The sequence below is a fragment of the Polypterus senegalus genome, chromosome 15, assembly GCF_016835505.1.
Source record: "Polypterus senegalus isolate Bchr_013 chromosome 15, ASM1683550v1, whole genome shotgun sequence".
Lineage (NCBI taxonomy): Eukaryota > Metazoa > Chordata > Cladistia > Polypteriformes > Polypteridae > Polypterus > Polypterus senegalus.
In genome coordinates this window covers 55,879,416-55,904,264 of record NC_053168.1, presented here as the reverse complement: position 1 = coordinate 55,904,264, position 24,849 = coordinate 55,879,416, and the positions used below count along the sequence as shown (strand labels likewise).

General features: G+C 37.1%; 1 protein-coding gene across 6 annotated transcripts in view; it reads left to right on the top strand.

Moving 5' to 3' along the window:
• LOC120516152 (histone deacetylase 9) overlaps positions 1-24,849 on the top strand; it is a 710,327-nt gene that overhangs the window by 433,993 nt on the left and 251,485 nt on the right. For all 6 annotated transcript variants that reach the window (XM_039737623.1, XM_039737622.1, XM_039737624.1 and 3 more), the window contains 3 exons: positions 5,750-5,994; positions 13,961-14,111; positions 24,604-24,730. In XM_039737623.1, coding sequence (XP_039593557.1) covers positions 5,750-5,994; positions 13,961-14,111; positions 24,604-24,730 — 523 coding nt within the window. The remainder of the gene's footprint in view (positions 1-5,749; positions 5,995-13,960; positions 14,112-24,603; positions 24,731-24,849) is intronic.

Genomic DNA, 24,849 nt, shown 5'->3' with positions numbered 1-24,849 from the left:
TTGTTTTAGTTTATATTATTTACCATTTATATTAATTTTGTTAGCTTGCTATTATAAGGTATATATATGGTCCAAACTTAGGTCTTCAAAATACTTAAATGCATTAATACAGATCATCCAGCCAAAGTCTTCATGGTGAATCACATTCCTGTGTACACAGGCTGAAACTGGAACATAGAAAGCACTTTGATAACACTTTAGTTTAAGTACAACTTATATTGACGTACTGCACAAGGATGAATAACCACTTTGCTTTGTGTTATTAAGATCAAAAGAAGCCTTTGTTAATATCCTGTTTATATGATAGTATCTGAGTAACAGATGCATTACAAGCAGTACCTGGTCTAAAGTGTTATAACGCATTACTTCTTTACATGAAGGTTTTTAGGAATCTGGAGGAAACTGTTGTTATTGAAGAGGACACCTTGGAAACATAGTAGTTTGCTTATCAAATGAGTTTAATTGATTGAATGTTTTCTCTTGCTTGTCTAACTTGCTGAATTCTTACATGTTACCTTCAACATCTTGAAGTCAGTATGAAATTTCCACATGGCTTTTTCCACTTTTAAGGCCTTGTGACCTTTGTTTAAATGTTTTATTTTACTTGGAAGGGAATGTCCATGTTAACCTGACCTTTCCCAACCTACATTTAACTCCTGTATGGACGTTGTAATGCATACATTTCCATAGTATGGTTTACTTTATTGAAGCACAATTTCATGTCATACATGTTACAAGTAAGGTGATTAAAACTGTTAAGGGTTAATTACATGCATTTTTTATACAATATACAGTATTATATAAGCAGCTTTTTTCAGCAACTAAAACTTGAGGCTTGCCCAGAAATCGTTTCAATAATGTGAGTTTGTTGAACAAATTGATAGGATAAATAGAAATATGCATGCACTCCACATTTATCTACATAACTGGTATGAATTACACAGCAACAATCTTTTCATTATCAAAATAGCTGTGGTTGAGTTTCACCCAACAGCTTCAAACATTTGTCCAGAGAAGTCAACTCAAACAGCAACATAGGAAAGTATTTGGTGCTGGTTATGGCAGTTAGGAACATTTAATAGATGTAATAAAATTACAGATTAACTTGCAACAATTACTGAAAAGCAAGTTGAAAGCAAAAAAGGGCTGATACAACTTGCATTTGGTTTGCTACAGTGTGATCTTGCAGCATTGGGTTGTGCAGGATGGAGCTTTGTTTACTGTAATCTGTTGTACTTTCAAACATATTTGCTGCAAATTTACAAATAATGTGGTCTTTATTTGTATTGTAATCACATATTAGTTCCCCCTGCTAAATTTTTCTTCATGTTAACATTGCTTTGTGGTCTAACTATGTACAATACATATTGTAATTTTCACAGCCAATGGTAAATAGAGCACAGATGTCAAAACAACATGTGTTTCCAGGTTTTTTTCTTTATTAATTTTCTTTGTAATATTACTGCAATTTAAATTCAGTTACTTTTTTGCATGATTTCACATAATAAGGTTTTCAAATAACATTATATTGAACTCTTATTGAGTGTAAATAAGCAAACTCAGCATTGAAATCACACCTCTTAGCATTTTAACATATAGATTTCCGTCAAGTTCAACAGCCATGCACCAGTGAGAAACAACAGGCTTTCTTGAAAGACTGGTGGAGTGTAAGTCATTTCGATGAGCTTTACTTAGCCTTTCTCAAATCCCATTATTTATGACGCTCAACAACTAAGAATGATTTTATTAACGGTATTGTTTCCATATCATTTTTAACATCCTATTAATGTTGGTTACTGATTTCTTCATTACCACAAGAAATTTAAGATGAGCCTGTTGCTTAAAATGCACATCACCACACAACCCCATTATATGAGTTAGGTAAGCATGCATTAAGAAACAGTTTGTTTTGCAACACTGCAGTAGCAAGACTGGCATTTTAAACTAACCACAGAAAAAGTTGTTGGCATTGCCTCTTCATTTTGACTAAATTAAAGAAAATGTTGCAAAAGTTGTGTTTTTGTTGTTGTAGTGGTAGAACTGTCATGTGTACAGTGTTTAGTGCCACGTCTGACCAACATACAAAGCATTGCCATGTCCAGTGGCCAGATAAACAAGAACATAGTGGAATACAGAACTTAATTTTAACTAATAAAAACAAAAATAATTTTGACCCTGTGTACTGTTACTCTCTTTGCATTTTACAGAAACACATTTCAAATGATTTGATCAAACATTTTTCTACATGAAGCATCTTTGAACATGGATTAACATTTATAACAATTATATTTAATTCTAAACCTAAATTAATTTCCACTTTATTTAACATTTGATAGTGTCTTAGCATTGGGTAGTAGATAAAACTTTCTATGTCTAAAGCAGAACAATTAAAAAAGAGAAAATAAGCAGAAAATATGAATGTACTTGGTAAAATTCGTGATTCACAGACAAAGCACTTTTTCTGCAATGAGACAGCCATGTTTAATTTCACATGCACATAAATGTTCAAATGAGGTGCCAGCCTAATGACAGGGTCAAAGTTTGCTCTGTTTAGTTTTTGCACTAATTAGGCCCAATCAGGATGCCACTTTTTAGGCTACAGTGTACAATTAGTGAGTATTTCTTTGCTTTACCATTCATTACATGCCTAACTGTAGTGTAATTACATTATGTTAATGGCAGGGGTGTGATTAGATCTCCCTAGGATTCAAATTCTGAACTTTATTTTTCTCAATGCCAGGCACCAAATGTCTCTGCTACAAGATGGATACTACCAAAATGAGCCCCTTGTAAACTCCCAAATCACACCCCTGCCTTTTTACAGTTGTTCTGTCACTGGGGTAATGAACCTCTTCTTTGCTGTGGGTGATGCATCTTCTCTTTCAGCCCACACAGCCTTTTGTATTATTGATTGACAACTGCAATGCAATACAGCTATTTGACAGCCTAAATATATTTTAATAATAATATATTTACTCATAAAATGCGATGAAATAAGTTCACACCATTATGAAGAGGATTTCTTGCAGGTAAGAAAGACCTTTCAGAAGTACTAACCCACTTGATGTGTTGTAAGTACCAGAAGGGAATTCACTTGGGACACCACAGTAAATACATAAACTGGAATTTAAAGGTAATTCAGTTTTATTAGCTCAGCCACCGAGTGGGTAGACACTATATGAGAAATTCTGAAACACACGAGTGCAGGCGTCTCAATTGTAGTTAGGAGCTGTGTCCATTTGACTATAACCCAAGGCTCAAAGATGCAGCGGAAACCAGGACTGATGCAGGGAGTACTCATTTTAGTATGCTCCACTGGATTTTAGGGCATTTTGTGACCCAGAAGGTAATTTTAGGAATATAATTGTTAAGTTTCTTCCTATATGTATTTTGTGTTATTTTATAGTTCTTTGTTTACCTGGTAGAATCAGTTTATAAGAGAGTTTGATAATTTCAGAAAAAAATTTGAAAAGTATTATTTCATTCTGGGAGGCACAATGGCAGCTCTGCACCCTCACAGTAAGGAGACCGGGGTTTGTGTCCTGGGTTCTCCCTGCATGGAGTTCTCCCTGTGTCTGCGTGGGTTTTCTTTGGTTGCTTTGGTTTCCTCCCACAGTCCTAAGGCATGCAGGTTAGGTGGATTGGCAATGCTAAATTGGCCCTGGTGTGTGTGTGTGTGTTCACCCTGCAGTGGACTGGCACCCTATCCAGGGTTTGTTCCTGCCTTGCACCGTGTTTTAGCTGACATAAGCTCCAGCACCCCCTGCACAAGCCTGTTGAGGACTAAGCAGGTTAGAAAAGGAAGAAAATTACTTTAATCCTGTATTGTTTTGTTTGTTTATGCATCACGTCTTAATGTGTCATATACCTGTGAATTTCACTTCAGTTATATCACAGAGTGTGACGCTATAAATATGGTGGTAGCAGTATAATACTTTATCTCTTGGTGGATAAAACTCCTTGTTTGTGACTTCTGGCATAATTGGTTTCAGATCCAAGTAGGTTCTCGTATCAGGTGACATTTTTGACTTTGACTTCTGATTCTTGTCTTACCCTGTTGTTTTAGTTGACTTCTCATGTACCTTTTTCTGGCTTTGACCTGTTTCCCTCTGACTATAATACTTGCTCACATAGCTATCGTCTGGTTATTTTCCTCAAAATAGTCTTTTAACTGCTGTGTGTCATAACAAAGAATAACACTGGTAACACTTCTGCTGAGCCACCCTTGCCAAAGCTTTCTAAGAGTTGAAAGTTGGGGTATTCAATATTTGGAGCTCAAATAAATATTTTTCCAGGTTACAGAGACACAGGGAAATGCCTGCTTCTACTATATAAAACATTCATTTCAGAAATTGTTTTCAATCATGATTACCTTAAGTGGTGTACAAATGGGGTTTGCCTTTTTGTTCATTCTTAGTTGTGAGATACTGTTGCTGTATACTGTTTACATACTGTGTGGGGGGAAATACAGTTGTGTGCCACACTGATCCAGAATAATGGGTGCCAAAATAATGTCCCATATCAAATATAATGATTTGTTATTCAACAAAATACAATATAGGGAGGATGGAAGAGAAAACATCAAGTAACAGATAAGAAGTAATTTAAACATCGCTGCCACACTGGCCAAGGCTAGGCAGATCTAGGATGTTGTCAATAAATTAGGATGGCTTGTCCACTTTCATAACATCCAAAGTCCAATTCTCCATAAGCTCCTCAAACTCTTCTACTGTCCTTCTGTAATTTTTGTTGCACTGCCCTCTTTCCGGTTTAGTTTTTGCTTCATCTCAACCCATCTTCAAGTGATGCCGGAGAAGCATTGTACCCAATCTTGGAGCTGCTTCCAGGACAGTCCCTAAAACTACTTCATGGAGAGGAATGACCTCAGGATATCCTTGAGGCTGCCCTGAACCTCTGTGCAGAGTTAAAGGGCCAAAGGTTTTTCTCTTGGTATCTCCCAACAACACCTGTTCTAACCAGCGGTTATCAAGAATCTACTTATACATGAAAGCCCAATACTGCCACTTAATGGCTTCTGGGAATTCTTCCATCCTTCTACGCATACCTTAAAACCCTTCTTTTAATACATGCTCATAGTCCATTTGTTTCATGGGTACTTTTTAAAACTAAATAGCACATCCTTTTTTTTTTACAAGAATGAACGGTTCTTTTCTAGAAAGGGTATGTCTAAGCACATCTCTTGTCTCACATTGTCTTATGTCATTTTCTTTTTTTGCTCCTCCTTGCAAGTCCTGCAGCCAGCCACAATACATGTAAATATACACAGTGATGGACACACCTCTCTGCGCCTGTTGCATATTTACATCTTTATAGCGACAGACAATTAATGTGACAGATCTTGGTTTTGCCAATTAGAACATCAGAGAGAGTATCTGAGCAGGATATGGACATTTCTGTTACTTATTGATGATTAAAATGCTTATTTTGTAGCTGTTATAATACAGTAAATGTTACTGTAGTAGCAACATATTCAATGCTGTGAACTGTTCTGGTTTTTATTTTCAGTTTTATTGGTAATCATAAACATACTGCAAAATTTGCTTCTCATGGAGACAACAGGAGTTAATAATGTTTACAATCAATACATATTTTCCTTACTCTTCTTAGTTGTTTTTTTTTTTTCTAAATTATTTTGGAGCCACAACGTCATAATGTTAAAGAAAAATAGAATGAGTGATTTTTTTCAATGTACATCTGTTTCATATTTCGATTTATTTTCATTTTTAAGCAGTGGAAATTAAGCCAGAAGCACCAAGTGGCCTGGAGTCTGTTACACCGCTGGACCTTCGCACTGACTTCAGGATGATGATGCCAGCAGTGGACACAACTGTGTGGGAGAAACAGTTACAACAAGAACTGCAGCTAATACAAAAACAGCAGCAAATTCAAAAACAGCTCTTGATTACTGAATTTCAAAAACAACATGAAAACCTGACACGACAGCACCAAGCTCAGCTTCGAGAGCATATCAAGGTATGCCTGAGGATGACAGGTCTCTGGAGTGAATATACACAGCATAGCCACAAACTTGAGTTTTTTTTTTCTTTGCAGAAAAATCATATGGTTGGCATATATAAAAATAGGCAAAACTTCTATGAATGAGAAATTCTACATTAAAATTTAATGCTGCAGTAGTTCTTTTCTGAGGAACATAAAAGAAAGATGCAATCTGACATTAGCAGTAAAACAGTATAATGGTTGTCCCTGGCTTATATCGAAAGTATTTCTCCCTTAGTATTAGATGAAAATAAAGAAAAAAACAAAACACTAACAACTTACACATTCTTTTCTTGATTAATAAGCTTTCAGTTTAATAAACATTGAAAAGTATTCCACACAAAAGAATATCTTTTTATATGCTACTTACCCATGTTGTTTGTAGTGAAGGCTGAGAGAAATATATAATCTTATGTTTTTATGCATAGCGGAGGTAACACATTTTCTGATAAAATAGATGTCTATAGTTACCAAAACTGAACAATTGTAAACAAACATCAAAAAATATCTATGCAACTTTCTCACGTTACTTGTGTCACATAATCCATGTGTCAAGTCAATCAGTTGTGTGCTCAGAATATCCCATCACAACTAAATATTGTTAAATAAAGCACTTTGTTTAAGCTGTTGTAAATGAAAATGGAACACACCCGAAAGCATTCATATTGAAGATCCACAACCAACCACTCGTTGGTCACAACTTCAGCCCAGTCACAGCTTAATAATTGGCTAACATTGTGCTTAACTGATATCAACTTTACAATGTGCACTGGGAGACAATTAAAGGTCTAAAGTTGAAGAAAATTTTGTGAAATCGTTATTGGGAAAAGAATACTCCTTGTACATATCCAGGATACTTCAACAAGCAGAAGGTCATTTCACCCATTCATATTCACTGCCTGCTGTTAAGTAATCCTGAGATGCTCCAGTTATGGATATGAATATACAGTAAATGTAACAACAAGAAGGGTGTAAAATTCAAAAGCTCAGTCATGTCCGGGACCGATCCATTTTCATTCACAACATAGTTTTACAGATGCACGTTGTTTAAAAATATTTTAGTAAAAATATGTGTGTTTGGAGAGTTGTGAGCTTACAATTTGAATCTCCAAATGTGAATTATATAAGTATTGTGAGATTTTTCGTGGATTTTTTCATATTGTTGGGTCTTGTCCAGTGTTGTTCACCATTTTTGTTATCTCCATTTTGCATGCAAGGTCCTTTCAATGTTGAGAGTATGTGCCTGTTCGACACTTGAACAAATGTGAACAAATGTGTCATAAAAGAAGAGCCCCACGTTAATGTGTGGAATATTTCAATTATTCAGCATTTATATTTGCAATTTCACAAACTATCTAGTTTTTTACTTTCTCAAGGGAAAGTATTGTAATCATCCAAAGATTCAATGTCGAGATTTTGATACGTTTTAGACCTTCCTGAGTAAAAAAATACCATTTTTGGAATTATGTCTGTGTGTGTGTATGTGTGTGTAAACACGATAACTTGAGTATGCTTTCACTTAGGTCAGTCAAATTTTGCATACAAGTATTAGGTACAAAACATAGAATTCTATCAACTGATTTATTGTTATTATTTACTTTTATAATAATTGTTTAATATATTATTAATTTGATTTGATTTGTTGTTGATGGTTCTTTAATGTACATATATAAAAATATAATCATTATCTTGCAGTTTACACCTCAAGTATCCATCCCCATATCTGAGTATACGTGAAAGTCTAGGGGAGACCAGTTCCGATTTTTTTTTATAAAATAATCAGTAGTTTAATGAATATTTAGTCATTTTGTGAAACACTTCAATGTGAAGATCCTATCAATGGACTAGCATGACATCCAAGGCTGGTTCATGCTGTGCATCTGATGCTGCCAGGGTAGGCTCCAGTAACCCTGCCTGATTGAATTGGATTAATTGTGCCCAGGATATGAAGGAATTAATGGGTGAATGAAGAACGTGCTTCTAGCATGTTCCAGATAAATGGTTTGTGTAATAACTATTTCAACTAAAAGAGGACTGGAATAGTAAATTTCCTTTTTATTTCATATGGTAACTCACTGTTTTAATGGATACACTAATAGCTGATGGTCTTACACTCTTTTATGTTAACATGTATATTTTTTCTCCACATTATGCTGTTGCGTGTAATGCCAGCACTGACTTAATTTTGAACAATGAACTTGGAGAAACATTTATACTGATATTTGCTTTTTGAATTATGAGTCTTATTCTTAGCTGAGTTCCTATAAATTTATACAAGTTTATGTGGATAATACATTGTTATTTTTTCTGAAATTATTACTGTAGATATTTTGCTATTCTTTTTCAATCTTGGCCCTCTGGGAATGTATCTGCAGACTTTCATTCTAACCAGTTTTCTAATTAATGATTGATTGTACTTTATTCATGCCTGCTATTCACACTTTAACATTTTCTGTAGTTATTGGATTAATCAAGAGGCTTACTCTGTTTTTAAAATGAATTTAGCTGTAATTGTGCGTGTTTTATATGCAGAGATGCCTTGGTTTACCTAATCTTGTAAATTAAAATGTTTTTTCTGTATATTTTGTTTTTATTTTTCAGTTAAGGCGGTTTCTTGCTAATGAGTGCACTAGTGGGAAATGGCGCTGAATTTACTGCTCCTCTTAGGCATTCATTGTCATTTGCACCTGTGTATACTCTTTGTTAATTTGTGTTTTATTGAAAACCATTTTGATACAATTAAAGGAGCGAACTCTTCAGAATAATCTTACTAAAAAACAGAAATGTAAAAATAGACTGAAGACGTATTCTTACCCTGTGTAATAAATGTTTACATTATTTTATTAGTATGGATTGGGAGGAGAGAAAAGGGAACCTAATTTAGTTTTAAAATGGACTTCTAATTTTAAAATAGTGTGTGATACAGTAGATATAGGGGTGCCCCGAAAACTGACAGTTGGAGCTACCATTCTCCAAGATAGATTATTAAGAAATGAAGCAGTGTGAATCATCTGAATGTCTGAAGGCTGCACAAATAATCAGTCTGCTCTGGGATGAAAACATTTCTTTCACAAAAAGGCATAATTGAGAATATTCTTTTTTAGTTGCTATTTGAAATCATTTTTACATTCTTCAGAGTTTATGACAAAGCATCTCTCCACTTGTCCTCCCTGCGTGGAGTTTGCATGTTCTCCCCGTGTCTGTGTGGGTTTCCTCCCACAGTCCAAAGACATGCCGGTTAGGTGGATTGGCGATTCTAAATTGGCCCTAGTGTGTGCTTGGTGTGTGGGTGTGTTTGTGTGTGTCCTGCGGTGAGTTGGCACCCTTCCCAGGATTGGTTCCTGCCTTGTGCCCTGTGTTGGCTGTGATTGGCTCCAGCAGATCCCCATGACCCTGTGTTTGGATTCACCGGGTTGGAAAATAGATGGATGGATGGATGGATCTCTCCACTTAAAATCTGAAGTGCAGCTAAATGTTCAGGCAGCACAAAACACTGTAGTCTTCAGGCTGCAGTTCATCTAAATCCTTTACATATGTTTGGTTAAGAATATGTAGTTAATCCAACTGAAGGGCTATTTCACTCACATAACTGATTCCTCCAGGTTGTACCATTCAAAAAACTTTATAAATCTTCAGTTAAGGTCAATTTGTCCCTGCAAATTGTTCTTTCCTAAAGTACTCTGGTTACCCTGTTCTGTCACATTTGATGCATTACATCTTCCTTCTTTGCCCTACAATAATACCAGACAGGCAGTGTGGTGTAGTGGTTAAGGCTTTGGACTTCAAACACTCAGGTTGTGGGTTCTGATCCTGCCACTGACACTGTGTGACAATGAGCCAGTCACTTAACCTGCCCATGATCCAATTGGAACACCATAAGCAATGTAATCAATTGTATCATAAATGTTGTAAGTTGGCTTGGATAAATGCGTCATCTGAATAAGTAAATTTAATACCACGCTAAATATAACATTTGTTTGATGGAATATAGCTGTTAAATGCTTGTTGTGCCGATGTTGTAAACAATATCAAGAGCTGACATAACACTCCTGAACCCAGAACAAAAAGTTATTTATTAGATAAACACAAAATATACAAATGAGAAAGGAATACAGCAAGTAGTTAAAGTGCTAACAGAAACAGAAAGCAACATTTTCAGATTTTTGTGGGCCTGCTTATACAGATAAGTCTCTATCTATCAGTTGGGATGACTGGCCATACTTGCCTGATTCCCTATCATGATATTACACCACCAGAATCACTTCTTCCTCCTACTTTCTTAACTTTGCAAAGTATTAGACCCAAATTCACCTACAGATTCCAGACTCGTTTTTTAAGCCCCAGCCCAGAGTTACATCATTGATCTCTCTCATGAACCATTTCTCTTAGAAATACAAGGGCCACCCATCCAGAGCTTATTTTACCAGCCCAATGCACCTTTTTGCCCATTAGCTTCAATTCCAAGTTGATGTACCAGATGCGGGTGGCACGGTGGTGCAGTGGGTAGCGCTGCTGCCTCGCAGTTAGGAGACCCAGGTTCACTTCCCAGGTCCTCCCTGCGTGATGCTTGTATGTTCTCCCCGTGTCTGCGTGGGTTTCCTCCGGGTGCTCCGGTTTCCTCCCACAGCCCAAAGACATGCAGGTTAAGTGCATTGGTGATCCTAAATTGTCCCTAGTGTGTGCTTGGTGTGTGTGTCGGTTGGCGCCCTGCCTGGGATTTGTTTCCTGCCTTGCACCCTGTGTTGGCTGGGATTGGCTCCAGCAGACCCCCATGACCCTGTAGTTAGGATATAGCAGGTTGGATAATGGATGGATGGATGTACCAGATGCCATTGTGGGCCCCAGATGGTCTGTCCTCTCCTCTATATTAAGGAGCAAGGGTCAACATATACTTTTATTGGAGCACCTTGTTGCCACCTACTGTCCATGGAGAGTTTTGTCACTATACTGTCTGTCCCCCATTGCTCTTATTTTACTTCCATGTCCTTGCTAGAGTGGATTTAGCTCTGCTCTCTAGAGCACAGTCAACCCCTGCCTCTGCCTTGCATAGCACCTCCTGCCTTCAGCAATCATGTCCATTTCTGTACCATTCACAATGGATTATGACTGACATCATGTCAATAAAGTTTTCAGTTGCATTTAATTCCATTAAAATAAGATATATCTGGCATTATGAAGTAACTGTGTGCAGTTAATAGAATATGGAATAGTAAATTACTGTACATACAGAAATAATATTTTGAATGCCTTGTAAAAACTACTAAATATATCAACGAGAATACCTTAATACATACTGCTAATTTTTGTGTTTATTTATAATTAATGGATTAATTGCACATAATGAAATATTGTAAGACTTTAAACATGTAGCATTTGTGATGATTAATCAGTTTGCTATGGTCAAAGTCACCTTTGGATGACAATTATTTATGAACTTTTGAATGTGTTTATTGTCACTCAGGCTTGTCAGTCTGAATTGATTTAGCTTCTACCATCCTTGTCATGTACTCCCTAGCTTACTGCGCAATTGCCACCATTACATCAAAAGTTATGATAATCAGTCATTTCCATTTACCCAAGGCTCAACATGCAATGTTTTATAGGTTACAATTTCATCCTGTTAAGGATCCTGTAGCATTTTCTGTGCATTGTTTTTTTCTGATTCACTTTTGTCCTTTCTGTTGTAGATCTAATGACTCCACGTTCTGCATCTTTACTTGTCTGATTACCTCCCTGCCTATTCTAAATTTCTTTAATGTATACTATGGATGCAACTTTGAAAGTCTGCATTTGGTTATCTGTCCTTGACCTTCTCGTTTACTTTAAACCGTCAAACTCTCACATTGTCTGACCCTTAATTCATGGTATTTTATCTCTTTTGGGCTTCTGTAACCATGCTTCACTCAGAGTAGTTTTCCGGCTCAGTACTGCATTTAGAAGTTGGTTCTCACAAACTGAAAACTGGACTCCAAGAGCCATAAGTGAGACAGGATCTCAGTCTTTTCAGCTGTTCAGTGGAAGAGGTGAATTCACAAATAAGAACACCAAAACCATTGTAAAAGGCACATTCTGAACTGGGAATAGAGATGTAAAATATTCCTTTTAATTAGAAAGCAGCATTTAACAAAAATGAAAGCAGGAAAAAAGAGGGAATTGAAAAAAAGCAAAGAATGAGAGCCAAATTTGCATGACAAGGTCAAGAAAGCACAAACTGCAAGCCATACCTCTCGATGTCTTCATTTGGCAGGAAGGCTACAGGCACAATGTTCAAGCAAAGGATTGGTACATTCTTATTTTGTCTACCACTCAATCATGATGCCACAATAACTAGCATTGCCCTGTAACCTAAACTGAGTTGAGAAAGGTCAGTATATGGACAGAGTGGTCAGAGAGGTGGTGTGCCTGACATTCTGCAAACTATATTTTCATATTTAAACATAAACATTCATTTCAATTTGCCCTTTCACAAACAGAATTTTAAAAGTTAAAATAACAGTGCAAAAAAATTGCAATATCTGATTTTCTCTGAATTGAATCTCATATCGAATTGAAGAATATTTCCTTGAAATTTATTCAGCCATCCAGAGAAACCTTTTTCACTTAAATTAATTTTCACTGTTAATAGAGATAATAAAAATGGCATATTCTGTTGGTAGAGAGATTAGTGTAGTGGCAACAGTAAGGAATTACATGCAGAAGCAGCGCAATTGAAAGTGGAGAGCAGTTCATTAAGAAATACTCAGAATCCTTCCCTATCAGAAGAAGGTCACAAACTTCATTCAAGACTGGTATATACTCCTTTTCATTCATGATCTACCATGGGATACATGGGATCATAAGAAATTTGACAAACGAGAGGAAACCATTCAGTTCAGTCCATCAACTGTCCCAATAGCTCATCCAGATTCTTCTTAAAGATTGTCAAGGTTTCTGCTTCAACAACATGCCTCGGTAGTTTGTTCTAGATTTCCTCAACTATTTGTGGAAAGAAGTGCTTCATGGTTCCAGTCCTAAATGCACTTTCCCTGAATGTCCATCGATGTCCTCAAATTCCGTGATTCACCTTGAATCTGAAAAAAAAATCACTGAATCAATTTTATTAATTTCTTTGAGAATTTTGAAGACCCGTCCTAACAATTTTTAATAGTGCAGCTCAGAATTTACTGTAATTCTAAGCACAATACAGGAAAATCAACATTTAAAAAAAAAAAATCCTTCCATTAATTTAAGGGCATTAAATTTTCCTACCATTATGAATAATAATTGTGACTGCTATAGATCTCAAAAATAAGTTGGTACTGATCTGTAGGGTTGATGATAGTGTTAAATATTTATTGAACATTAAAGCATAAGATAAGATACTACAAATTTATGACTGCTCATCTTATAATCAGGGTCTAAGCCAAAGAAAAATTGCTCCACATGCTCTTATCTTGGCCAACACTTGCTTCTGCAAATTCTGGCAAAAGCAACTAACTTCAGATTATTTTTTATTTATCATGGTACTGTATATACTGTCCAACTAGGAAGGCGGATCTGTTTCAGATTTATCAAGCTGCCCTTTCACATTATTCTAAATTTAGTCTTTCTTCTTCCAAAACTTCATTTTATGTCTTTCAGTTCCTTTCACTCTGTATTCTCGGGATCTTTTTATGCATTTGCCTGACAGGTGTTAATTAGTGACTGATTAGCCTACCAATTAGGACTGCAGCCTTAACCATCAATTTATGTCTTCTCAGTTGTATAATGTTTAAGTTAACTCTTACACAAGTGTTTACTTATATGCTGTGTCAGACAGGATCTTTTCAGTTTGAATGTCTGGAATCATCACACACTTTTACAATACGTAAGACTATTATAATAATAATATTGCAATTAGGTTTATCAATAGTTAGGCTTTTTGAATTATAATTATGGTTGTTTTTTTTTTTCTTTTACACAGTTACAGCAGGAACTTCTCGCCGTGAAACAGCAACAGGAGCTTTTGGAGAAGGAACGCAAACTCGAGCAGCAGAGACAGGAGCAAGAAATTGAAAGGCATCGCAGAGAACAACAGTTTTTGATCTTGCGAAATAAAGACAGAAGCAGAGAAAGTAAAGATTTTTCTCTTTTATATAGTATTAAGTTTTAATTTATCATGGCCAAAGAGATAACTTTTCTAAACCTGAAATAGCAAATGTAAGCAATGGAAAATCTGACCAACTATAATGTACTAGTTTTAACTTTGTTTCCCTTTTAACCTTTGACCAAACTAACAGAGTATACACATCAGCCAAAAGCTCTTATTTATTTTCTTACTGGAAAAATGTGCATAATATACCTAAAATCAAAATGTGGAAACGGTATTCACACAAAACAAGACTTGTGTGGATGAACTCTTGAATGAACTTTAGAACAGGGGTTCTTAAACTTTTTAATTTGATGACCCAAATCATAAAATTGATGCCACACTGAGACCCAGAAGATGATTATTACCGTAATGACCACAGTGCCATATACAGTCGAATAACAGTTACATTATAATAAAAACAGTTTAGGTTTTGTTCACATTTAAGCATATCTCTCACAAGAATATTGCTAAAAGAGTGGAAAAGGTCACATAGTGTTAAACAACAATACTTAATTTAAACAGGAAATGGATTCCTGTGATGTATCACTGTCAGAGTAAATGCTTAGTATGAGCTTAGTTCAGGTAGAAGAAATGTATTCTTTCTTGAAAATGGCTGTACTGTAAGGATGTGATGATTTTTGAAATGATAGTGTGAACAATCACTAAACTTAGTGGCTTCACTCACAGCACCACAGAGTGGCAACATGTTGCATGTTTTTTTTACTTGCAGACAGTTTGGTTTAACTAAGGTAGACAAGAAATAAAATGGTAAAAAAATGGTTTTATCAATACAGTTTATTTGCCTTCTCTTTTTTAAAAATATAGTTTTTCAAGTCAGGCTCCAATAGTAGCAGTACATTATTCTAAAAGAGTGAAAATTGTTGAACATGTTCTAGATTTAATTTAACAATTCTATAACCTTAGCGCAAAATTGGAGTTGTGTTATTCAGTAAAATTTCATGCCCTATTTGTGTTATACTGGCAATAGGATAGATCTTGATAAGGAATTTAGAGAACAGTTCAGGCTGAAATGTTTAATGCTTCCAACTGTCAGTGTACTAAATGGCAAAGGCTCCGCTCTGCAGACTTACTTTCTCCAAAGTTTAATTCATATCTTTGATGTCAATTATCTTAGTTTGATTGTGTAATAGGTTGCGACCCTCAGTTTAACAAAACACTGCTTTATAGACTAAAATATGATTGTGAAGGCATGTTTAAATAAAGATACTGTATACTTTAAAGTAGTCAAGCATTTACTAAAATAAAAGCTTTTGATTATTCTGATTATTTTAATAAATGTTGCTTGATGAGGAACTGGTCCCCAATTCAGGTTTCTATTTTGCATTCATTAATTCAGGGTTTGTCTTCTGTTCAATGCAACCCTGTCCAGACCAGGAGATAATGATACAGAAGCTCAATGGACTGCAATAAAACTCTGACAGTTGTGTCTATGCTGAGAGTTTCCTGTAGGATCCAATCTTTTAAAACCTATGTTTAAAATTTTATGAATGTTCTGAATTTTAGTGAATTAGGCCAGATGAAACATAAAGTAAAATACAGAGCAAACTCCTGTGTGTAATTAAGGATTCTATCTGTGAGTCTCTCTCGCTCTCTCTCTCTCTCTCTCTCTCTCTATATATATATATATATATATATATATATATATATATATACAGTATATATATATATATAGCACTATACCAAGTGCTGCCATGATAGCCTCTGCCAACTTGTTACCCTAATCTTTGAGTAAGTGCTTTTAGAAAAACAATCTTATATGGCTTTTTGCTACAGCAGGAAAACATGATGGTGAAGTGGCCAGACATATCTATTAGGGCAATTACAAAGTACATATATTTCTATAATGAGAACCATCCCAAAGTGCTTGGTGATGCAATTCGTTCAATATGTACTGTATGTATATACTGTATGTATAGTGGGGTACAGCCCAGACACAGACAGGCAGACATGATGTTGATCACCACACACACGTTTATTTACAATATTATTTTCAAATAAGTGCATCAACCCAGTGCCCCAGCACCAATCACTCCTTCAAGTCCAGGCCTTCACACAATGCCGTTTTCTTCTCTGGTCCGCCTCCACTCCTCTCCTCTGAGCTCTGCCCTCTTCCACCCGACTCCAGCCATCGAATGGAGGGAGGCGGCCCCTTTTATGCAAGCCCGGATGGGCTCCAGGTGCTTCCCGACACTCCTCCGCGGACACTCCCCTGTGTGGCGGAAGTGCCGGCTGTGCACCTGGCAGCACTCCGGGTGTCCTCAGTCTTCTTCCCCCCAGCACTTCCGGGTGTGGCGGAAGTGCTGAGGACCAAGGCTCCGAAGGCAGCGGTGGCGCCCCCTGGCAGCGACCATGGGCCCTTACAGGGTTGAGCTTCCAAGCTCCCTATCCATGGTCCCCAAAGCAACCAGGGCGGTCGCCCCCACATGGTCTGGGGAAGGCACAAGCCCTCCTCCGGTCCTCCTGGCCGTCCCAGCCAGGTCGCCTCCCCAGCCGTCTCTGACAGTATATATATATATATATATATATATATATATATATATATATATATATATATATTTACACATTGTGAGAAGCCCACCCAGCCACAGACAGAAAGACACTGAATGTTCGGAATACACACACTTTTATTAAACACAACACTGCACAGTGCCATAACCGGCCAACTCTTTCTATCTCTTTCTATCCTTCTAAGTCTTCAGCCACCTTCTCCTCCTCCTTAGGTTCCTGTCTTCCCCCTCCTGACTCTAGCGCCGATTGGAGTGTGGTGGCCTCCTTTATACAGTACCTGGAAATGCTCCAGGTGCTTCTTGATTAGCACCCGGCAGCACTTCCGGGTGTGGCGGAAGTGCTGCATGCTGATTCAGCTCCTCTTCTGAGAGCACTTCCTGTTGGTGTCGGAAGTGCTGTTGACCACCGTTCTGGAGCTGTCCAGGTGCCCCCTGGCGGTGGCCACGTCCTCCCACAGGGTTGAGTGTCCCGGCTCTATGGCACTCATGCAACCCAGGAAGGCTGCCCTCTCATGTTCCAGGGAAAATACTGTCCCTCTTCCGGTCCTTTCCATCTCCCAGTATCCTGGTGGGGCAATGTCCCCGGACACCTGTCACAATATATATGAATTGCATCACTCAGTATTGGTAAAGCACTTCGGGATGGTTCTCAATGAAGAAACATGTATCTTTTATATATGCATCTACTGTATTCATGGTTTTCATAATGTACAGTGCATCCGGTAAGTATTCACAGAGCATCACTTTTTCCATTTGCCATGAAGCTCAAAATTGAGCTCAGGAGCATCCTGTTTCCCCTGATCATCCTTGAGATGTTTCTGTAGCTTAACTGGAGTCCACCTGTGGTAAATTCAGTTGATTGGACATAATTCGGAAAGGCACACACCTGTCTATATAAGGTCCCATAGTTGACAGTTCATGTCAGAGCACAAACCAAGCATGAAGTCAAAGGAATTGTCTGTAGACCTCCGAGACAGGATTTTCTTGAGACACAAATCTGGGGAAGGTTACAGAAAAATTTCTGCTGCTTTGAAGGTCCCAAAGAGCACAGTGGCCTCCATCATCCGTAAGTGGAAGAAGTTCGAAACCACCAGGACTCTTCCTAGAGCTGGCCAGCCATCTAAATTGAGCGATTGGGGGAGAAGGGCCTTAGTCAGGGAGGTGACCAAGGACCCGATGGTCACTCTGTCAGAGCTCCAGAGGTCGTCTGTGGGGAGAGGAGAACCTTCCAGAAGGACAACCATCTCTGCAGCAATCTACCAATCAGGCCAGTATGGTAGAGTAGCCAGATGGAAGCCACTCCTTAGTAAAAGGCACATTGCAGCCCACCTGGAGTTTGCCAAAAGGCACCTGAAGGACTCTCAGACCATGAGAAACAAAATTCTCTGGTATGATGAGACAAAGGTTGAACTCTTTGGTGTGAATGCCATGCGTCACGTTTGGAGGAAACCAGGCACCGCTTATCACCAGGCTAATACCATCCCTGCAGTGAAGCATGGTGGTGGCAGCATCATGCTGTGAGGATGTTTTTCAGCGGCAGGAACTGGGAGACTAGTCAGGAGAAAGGGAAAGATGACTGCAGCAATGTACAGAGACATCCTGGATGAAAACCTGCTCCAGAGCCCTCTTGACTGGGACTCAGACTGGGGCTCATCTTTCAGCAGGACAACGACCCTAAGCACACAGCAAGATATCAAAGGAGTGGCTTCAGGACAACTCTGTGAATGTCCTTGAGTGGCCCAGCCAGAACCCAGACTTGAATCCGATTGAACATCTCTGGAGAGATCTTAAAATGGCTGTGCACCAATGCTTCCCATCCAACCTGATGGAGCTTGAAAGGTGCTGCAAAGAGGAATGGGCGAAACTGGCCAAGGATAGGTGTGCCAAGCTTGTGGCACCATAGTCAAAAAGACTTGAGGCTGTAATTGCTGCCAAAGGTGCATCGACAAAGTACTGAGCAAAGGTTGTGAATACTTATGTACATGTGATTTCTGAGTTTTAAATTATTTGTAATAAATTTGCAAAAACCTCAAGTAAACTTTTTTTATGTTGTCATTATGGGGTGTTGTGTGTAGAATTCTGAGGAAAAAAAATGAATATATATATATATACAGTGGTGTGAAAAACTATTTGCCCCCTTCCTGATTTCTTATTCTTTTGCATGTTTGTCACACAAAATGTTTCTGATCATCAAACACATTTAACCATTAGTCAAATATAACACAAGTAAACACAAAATGCAGTTTTAAATGATGGTTTTATTATTTAGGAGAAAAAATTCAAACCTACATGGCCCTGTGTGAAAAAGTAATTGCCCCCTTGTTAAAAAATAACCTAACTGTGGTGTATCACACCTGAGTTCAATTTCCGTAGCCACCCGCAGGCCTGATTACTGCCACACCTGTTTCAATCAAGAAATCACTTAAATAGGAGCTGCCTGACACAGAGAAGTAGACCAAAAGCACCTCAAAAGCTAGACATCATGCCAAGATCCAAAGAAATTCAGGAACAAATGAGAACAGAAGTAATTGAGATCTATCAGTCTGGTAAAGGTTATAAAGCCATTTCTAAAGCTTTGGGACTCCAGCGAACCACAGTGAGAGCCATTATCCACAAATGGCAAAAACATGGAACAGTGGTGAACCTTCCCAGGAGTGGCCGGCCGACCAAAATTACCCCAAGAGCGCAGAGACGACTCATCCGAGAAGTCACAAAAGACCCCAGGACAACGTCTAAAGAACTGCAGGCCTCACTTGCCTCAATTAAGGTCAGTGTTCACAACTCCACCATAAGAAAGAGACTGGGCAAAAACGGCCTGCATGGCAGATTTCCAAGACGCAAACCACTGTTAAGCAAAAAGAACATTAGGGCTCGTCTCAATTTTGCTAAGAAACATCTCAATGATTGCCAAGACTTTTGGGAAGATACCTTGTGGACTGATGAGACAAAAGTTGACCTTTTTGGAAGGCAAATGTCCCGTTACATCTGGCGAAAAGGAACACAGCATTTCAGAAAAAGAACATCATACCATCAGTAAAATATGGTGGTGGTAGTGTGATGGTCTGGGGTTGTTTTGCTGCTTCAGGACCAGGAAGGCTTGCTGTGATAGATGGAACCATGAATTCTACTGTCTACCAAAAAATCCTGAAAGAGAACATCCGGCCATCTGTTTGTCAACTCAAGCTGAAGCGATCTTGGGTGCTGCAACAGGACAATGACCCAAAACACACCAGCAAATCCACCTCTGAATGGCTGAAGAAAAACAAAATGAAGACTTTGGAGTGGCCTAGTCAAAGTCCTGACCTGAATCCAATTGAGATGCTATGGCATGACCTTAAAAAGGCGGTTCATGCTAGAAAACCCTCAAATAAAGCTGAATTACAACAATTCTGCAAAGATGAGTGGGCCAAAATTCCACCAGAGCGCTGTAAAAGACTCATTGCAAGTTATCGCAAACACTTGATTGCAGTTATTGCTGGCAAGGGTGGCCCAACCAGTTATTAGGTTCAGGGGCAATTACTTTTTCACACAGGGCCATGTAGGTTTGGATTTGTTTTTCTCCCTAAATAATAAAAACCATCATTTAAAAACTGCATTTTGTGTTTACTTGTGTTATATTTGACTAATGGTTAAATGTGTTTGATGATCAGAAACATTTTGTGTGACAAACATGCAAAAGAATAAGAAATCAGGAAGGGGCAAATAGTTTTTCACACCACTGTATATATATATATATATATATATATATATATATATATATATAATATGTGCATGTACATTATATACAGTATACATACATAGACACACACAGTATAAATTTACAATTAAAGTACAGGTGGATAAAAAATACTCGTTCAGAGTCATACAGAGAGTTTAAAGTGGAGATTCACCCAGAAGGCCTGTGGTTTAAAGTCTAGTGCCATAGCCACAAGCCCACAATGTTGCTCTCTTATTCATCTGTTGGTTTAATGCTACAGTATATATTCATAGTGAGTGGTGGGTAGCACTTGGTAAGCCAAGAAACAAGATTCCGTTGTAAACATTTAACTCCAGAAATGCTAAATGGTTTATTTTCCTTTGCTTCTTTTTACTAAGGAATGTTCCAAAATCTCCTACTTTGGTCTTTCCAAATAATTCAGAAGAGTTTCTATAGTTGCAGAACCCTGGTACTTTCAGTTTATCCACACTAGAATTTTGATGTATTCATCACTTGACTTAGTTTCAGGTTCTTCTCTTCTCCACACTCTTCTTGGGTATTTCCATGGTCTTTCCAGATGTTTGTACCTTTATTAAAGATACAATGGCTATTATTTCCCTATTCATTTTCAATGTTAAGTGCAGCAACATACATAAAGAATATTGTTATAGCTGCAACACAGTCATCTTAAATGATGACAGACACATTTTGTTTAGTTTCTGTCAAAACTTAAGAGTGATGGTGGAGCACTGAACTTATTATTTTTTAACTTCAATCCTGGTTCCTTTGCTTTCAGTCTTCACATTTAAATTAATTAACTTCTTTGATTTGATTAATTTTGTCCTTGAGCTGTGACAGGAATCCTACCTGCATTTGAGAAGGACATACAAACTCCACACCCAAGGGTATTTCAGACCATGAAAAGTGTAGTTCAGTTGTAGCAAGGCTACCTGTGGCCCCCATGTTTTCTTCAACATGCATTAATTACTAGCTAATTTATTCCTTAGTTATTAAATGTAGCAAATGCAGTACAGCATAAGATAATCAATAATAACAAGGAAAACAAACTTAGACACATAAACATTGCCCACTAGTGATCTTTCATTTCCAGCAGCTGTTTGAAAAACATGAGGATTCTTGTGGCTATTTTAAAGCAAAAACAGAATTTCTTTTTTTATTTTTTTAATTGTAGATGTTGACTCAAGTTGCTTAAGGGTGATTATGTACATACATGACTCCTAATATCTCACATTTCACCATAATTTTATTACTTATAAAATTACTTATAAAATTATTAGTTGTAAAGGGTAAAGATAGCGAACAGATAGAGCAGCTTTTTTTTTCTCTAAATAAGGTTAAATGAATTTTTGAGGTGTGTAAAATGCAAACAAAAACTGTAAAAGAGTTACCTGTCTTAAGAAGATTGCCAGACTGATAAGCCATGGTGTTTTGTTGTTTTACGTTTTTCTTAGAAGGAACAGCATTTGGTAAAATGTGAATTTCCCCTTGGGATTAATACAGTATCTATCTATCTATCTATCTATCTATCTATCTATCTATCTATCTATCTATCTATCTATCTATCTATCTATCTATCTATCTATCTATCTATCTATCTATCTATCTATCTATCTATCTATCTATCTATCTATCTATCTATCTATCTATCTATCTATCTATCTATCTATCTATCTATCTATCTATCTATCTATCTATCTAAAACAAGCTTTAAATACTAGCTGACGTGCCAACCAGAATGCATCCTGCATGGGGAGGCTCAGCATTTACAAGATGTATCCCATAGCCATTAACAGTGAATTAGGAGAAAGAGGTGCTAAAAATCGAAGTTAACTGACAGGTAGATTAGGAGATTATCACAAGGCTGTGTTTTCAAGACTTGTTTTCCTCAGGAATGTTCATCTTCTTCGGGCTTTAGTCCTTTGAAAACCAGTTTATTGGAAATTAGATCCTGTTTTAGTAAACATCTTAAAAGAAACAACATGCCTCAGGAAGTCGTGTTCCAAGCTGATTTATGAAGGAGAGGATCTCACAGCAGTGGGCCCATCACCAATGTTGAAACTAACCCTCAAATGACATACTCCAGTCTGTTTTGGCCTTAAACACAAAACTCATAGGCTTGCCACACCACTCAGCTCTGTGACCTGTTGGCAATAATTGGAATTGCAAGGTCCTTCTTCTGCTGGTCACTTTCAAAAACTACTAAGATATGGACATCTCTAAGCTGTGTGGCAATGATTTTTGTTGAACACTTCATGTAACACTAACATTCAGTGTACAATATTCTATCATTAACTGCTGCAAGTGTTTGGACTAGGGTGTCAAAACTTTTAAAATCTAAATATGTCTGGGCAATACTATCATCCACTTCCCAGGACCTGTATTGGTAAACATTCTGTAAACTGTCATCTTTAATGCTGTTGTCATTTTAATATTTTTAAATGTATATCGAGCACTAGTCAAATACCAAATACTCAATCCTAAAGTCAAATCAAAGGTCAGTTTTTTGAGTTTTTTTTTATTTGAACAGGTTTATAACTTCTGTCAATTTAAGAGTCATCTTTGTTTAGAGGCTAATTACATCCATGCTGCAACAACTCTTTGAGCATCCAAATAGCGCAGCATGAGTGCCAAGGAGCCCTCATTCTTTAAGCATTTAGAAAGCAACACTCTTCCTCTTTTTCCTGTTTCATTTGCTCAATATGTTTGGTGCATTGCTATCAATATCTAAGCTTTGGACTGCTGAGAAGATCAGTCAGCACATCTAAATTAGAAGAGTCTTGAGCCATATATGTGGAACTCCCACATGGCTGTCCTTTATTTGCACCTATAGGTGGAGACTGCATGTGCCTTCTTCAAAGCACCATGGCAGGCAAAAAAACTATTAACAGTAAGGAATCCTTTATCAATTAGATTAATTTACATAACACATTTCAATATACTGTATTTTAATTTTCACCAATCAGCTTTAGATAAATGGAATACTCCACAATTACACCTCTGAATTAAGTGTTATGTAAAGTCCCAAATTAGATAAATATATTAAAAGTTCTAGGTATGAGAAATCAAACTTCTCATATGTAAACTGTTATCACAGAACAAAACACAAAGTTAAATATAATCTTTGCTGATGCAAATGAAATCAGTGTGTCCTAGCTTAACAGGCAGGTAGTTCCCAGTAATTGTTTTTTTCCCTTACACTTTCCTGTAATAATCTTTATAAAAACCTCTTCATTTTTTCCTTCTGCAGCACTTTCCATGTATATAAATGAATTAAGAAAATACAGATAATGCATAGATACAACAAAGCAAATCATATATTTTAATTGTGTTTCTCCACTTACAATCAAACTAATCCTATCAAATTGTTTTGTGCATCACAAATTAAACAATGGGTGCCATGGTGTAGAGGTACTTGCTATAATATTAAGACAGAAACCATCTGGTAGTGTTCAGGCTTTACATATACAAGCACAAAATGCTATTGACTTATTCTTCATTTTCACTAGATAGATAGATAGATAGATAGATAGATAGATAGATAGATAGATAGATAGATAGAACTTTATTAATCCCCAAGGGGAAATTGAAAATGGAGATAGAAAACCAATAGTGCACAGTGTTTCTATTTTAAGAAGTACAGTTTCAAAATATTATAAAAAAAATATGGCATAAGTGGCATAATTTCAAGCGCAGGAGTGTAAAAGTAATATGATTCCTTTGCCTATTGTTTGTAAGTGTTAAATGATAGTTTTCAAAGTTAACATTAAGTATATGACACAGTCAGTATTAATATAAATAATCTGGCTCTGTGTGCATTTTAAGTTTTAGTTATTAAATTATTTAGCAGATGAATTCTAAGGGAATGAGGGTACAAATGTACAAAATTACTACATTTTTGTCTGGCCCCCTTAATTTTACTTATTTTTTTTAAATCTGTTGTATCCACCACTAGAGGGCGACCTCCGCTCACTAGTTGCCTTGTTACAGCACATTTGAGGGTTAAAGTGGAGGGAAATGATTTTAATTTATAGCCTCACACACAGGACAGAACAGTAGTATGGTATATTTTCAGCTTATCACTTGTCACCAAGCACACAATTATTGCAACTTTTTGCTTTCTACAATATGGTCAATAAATTATAAGCTAAACCATTATGTGATTAAAAGGCAATCTCTTGTAAGTGGACAAAACTGCACAGCATTTTAAATAACATGTGTTTAATTTTCAGGTGCTGTGGCCAGTACAGAAGTAAAGCAGAAACTACAAGAGTTTTTATTAAGTAAATCAGCCACAAAAGATCCTCCATCAAATGGAACCAGCCATTCCATGGGCCGTCACCCAAAGCTATGGTACACGTAAGTACTTCTGTACATTGCATAGATGCTTTTAAACATAGATGATACACAGGATCATCTAAAGAGTACATTTGTTTTAGTTTTCAAATAGATTTTCCTCATCAATGGTGCAAAGTGGT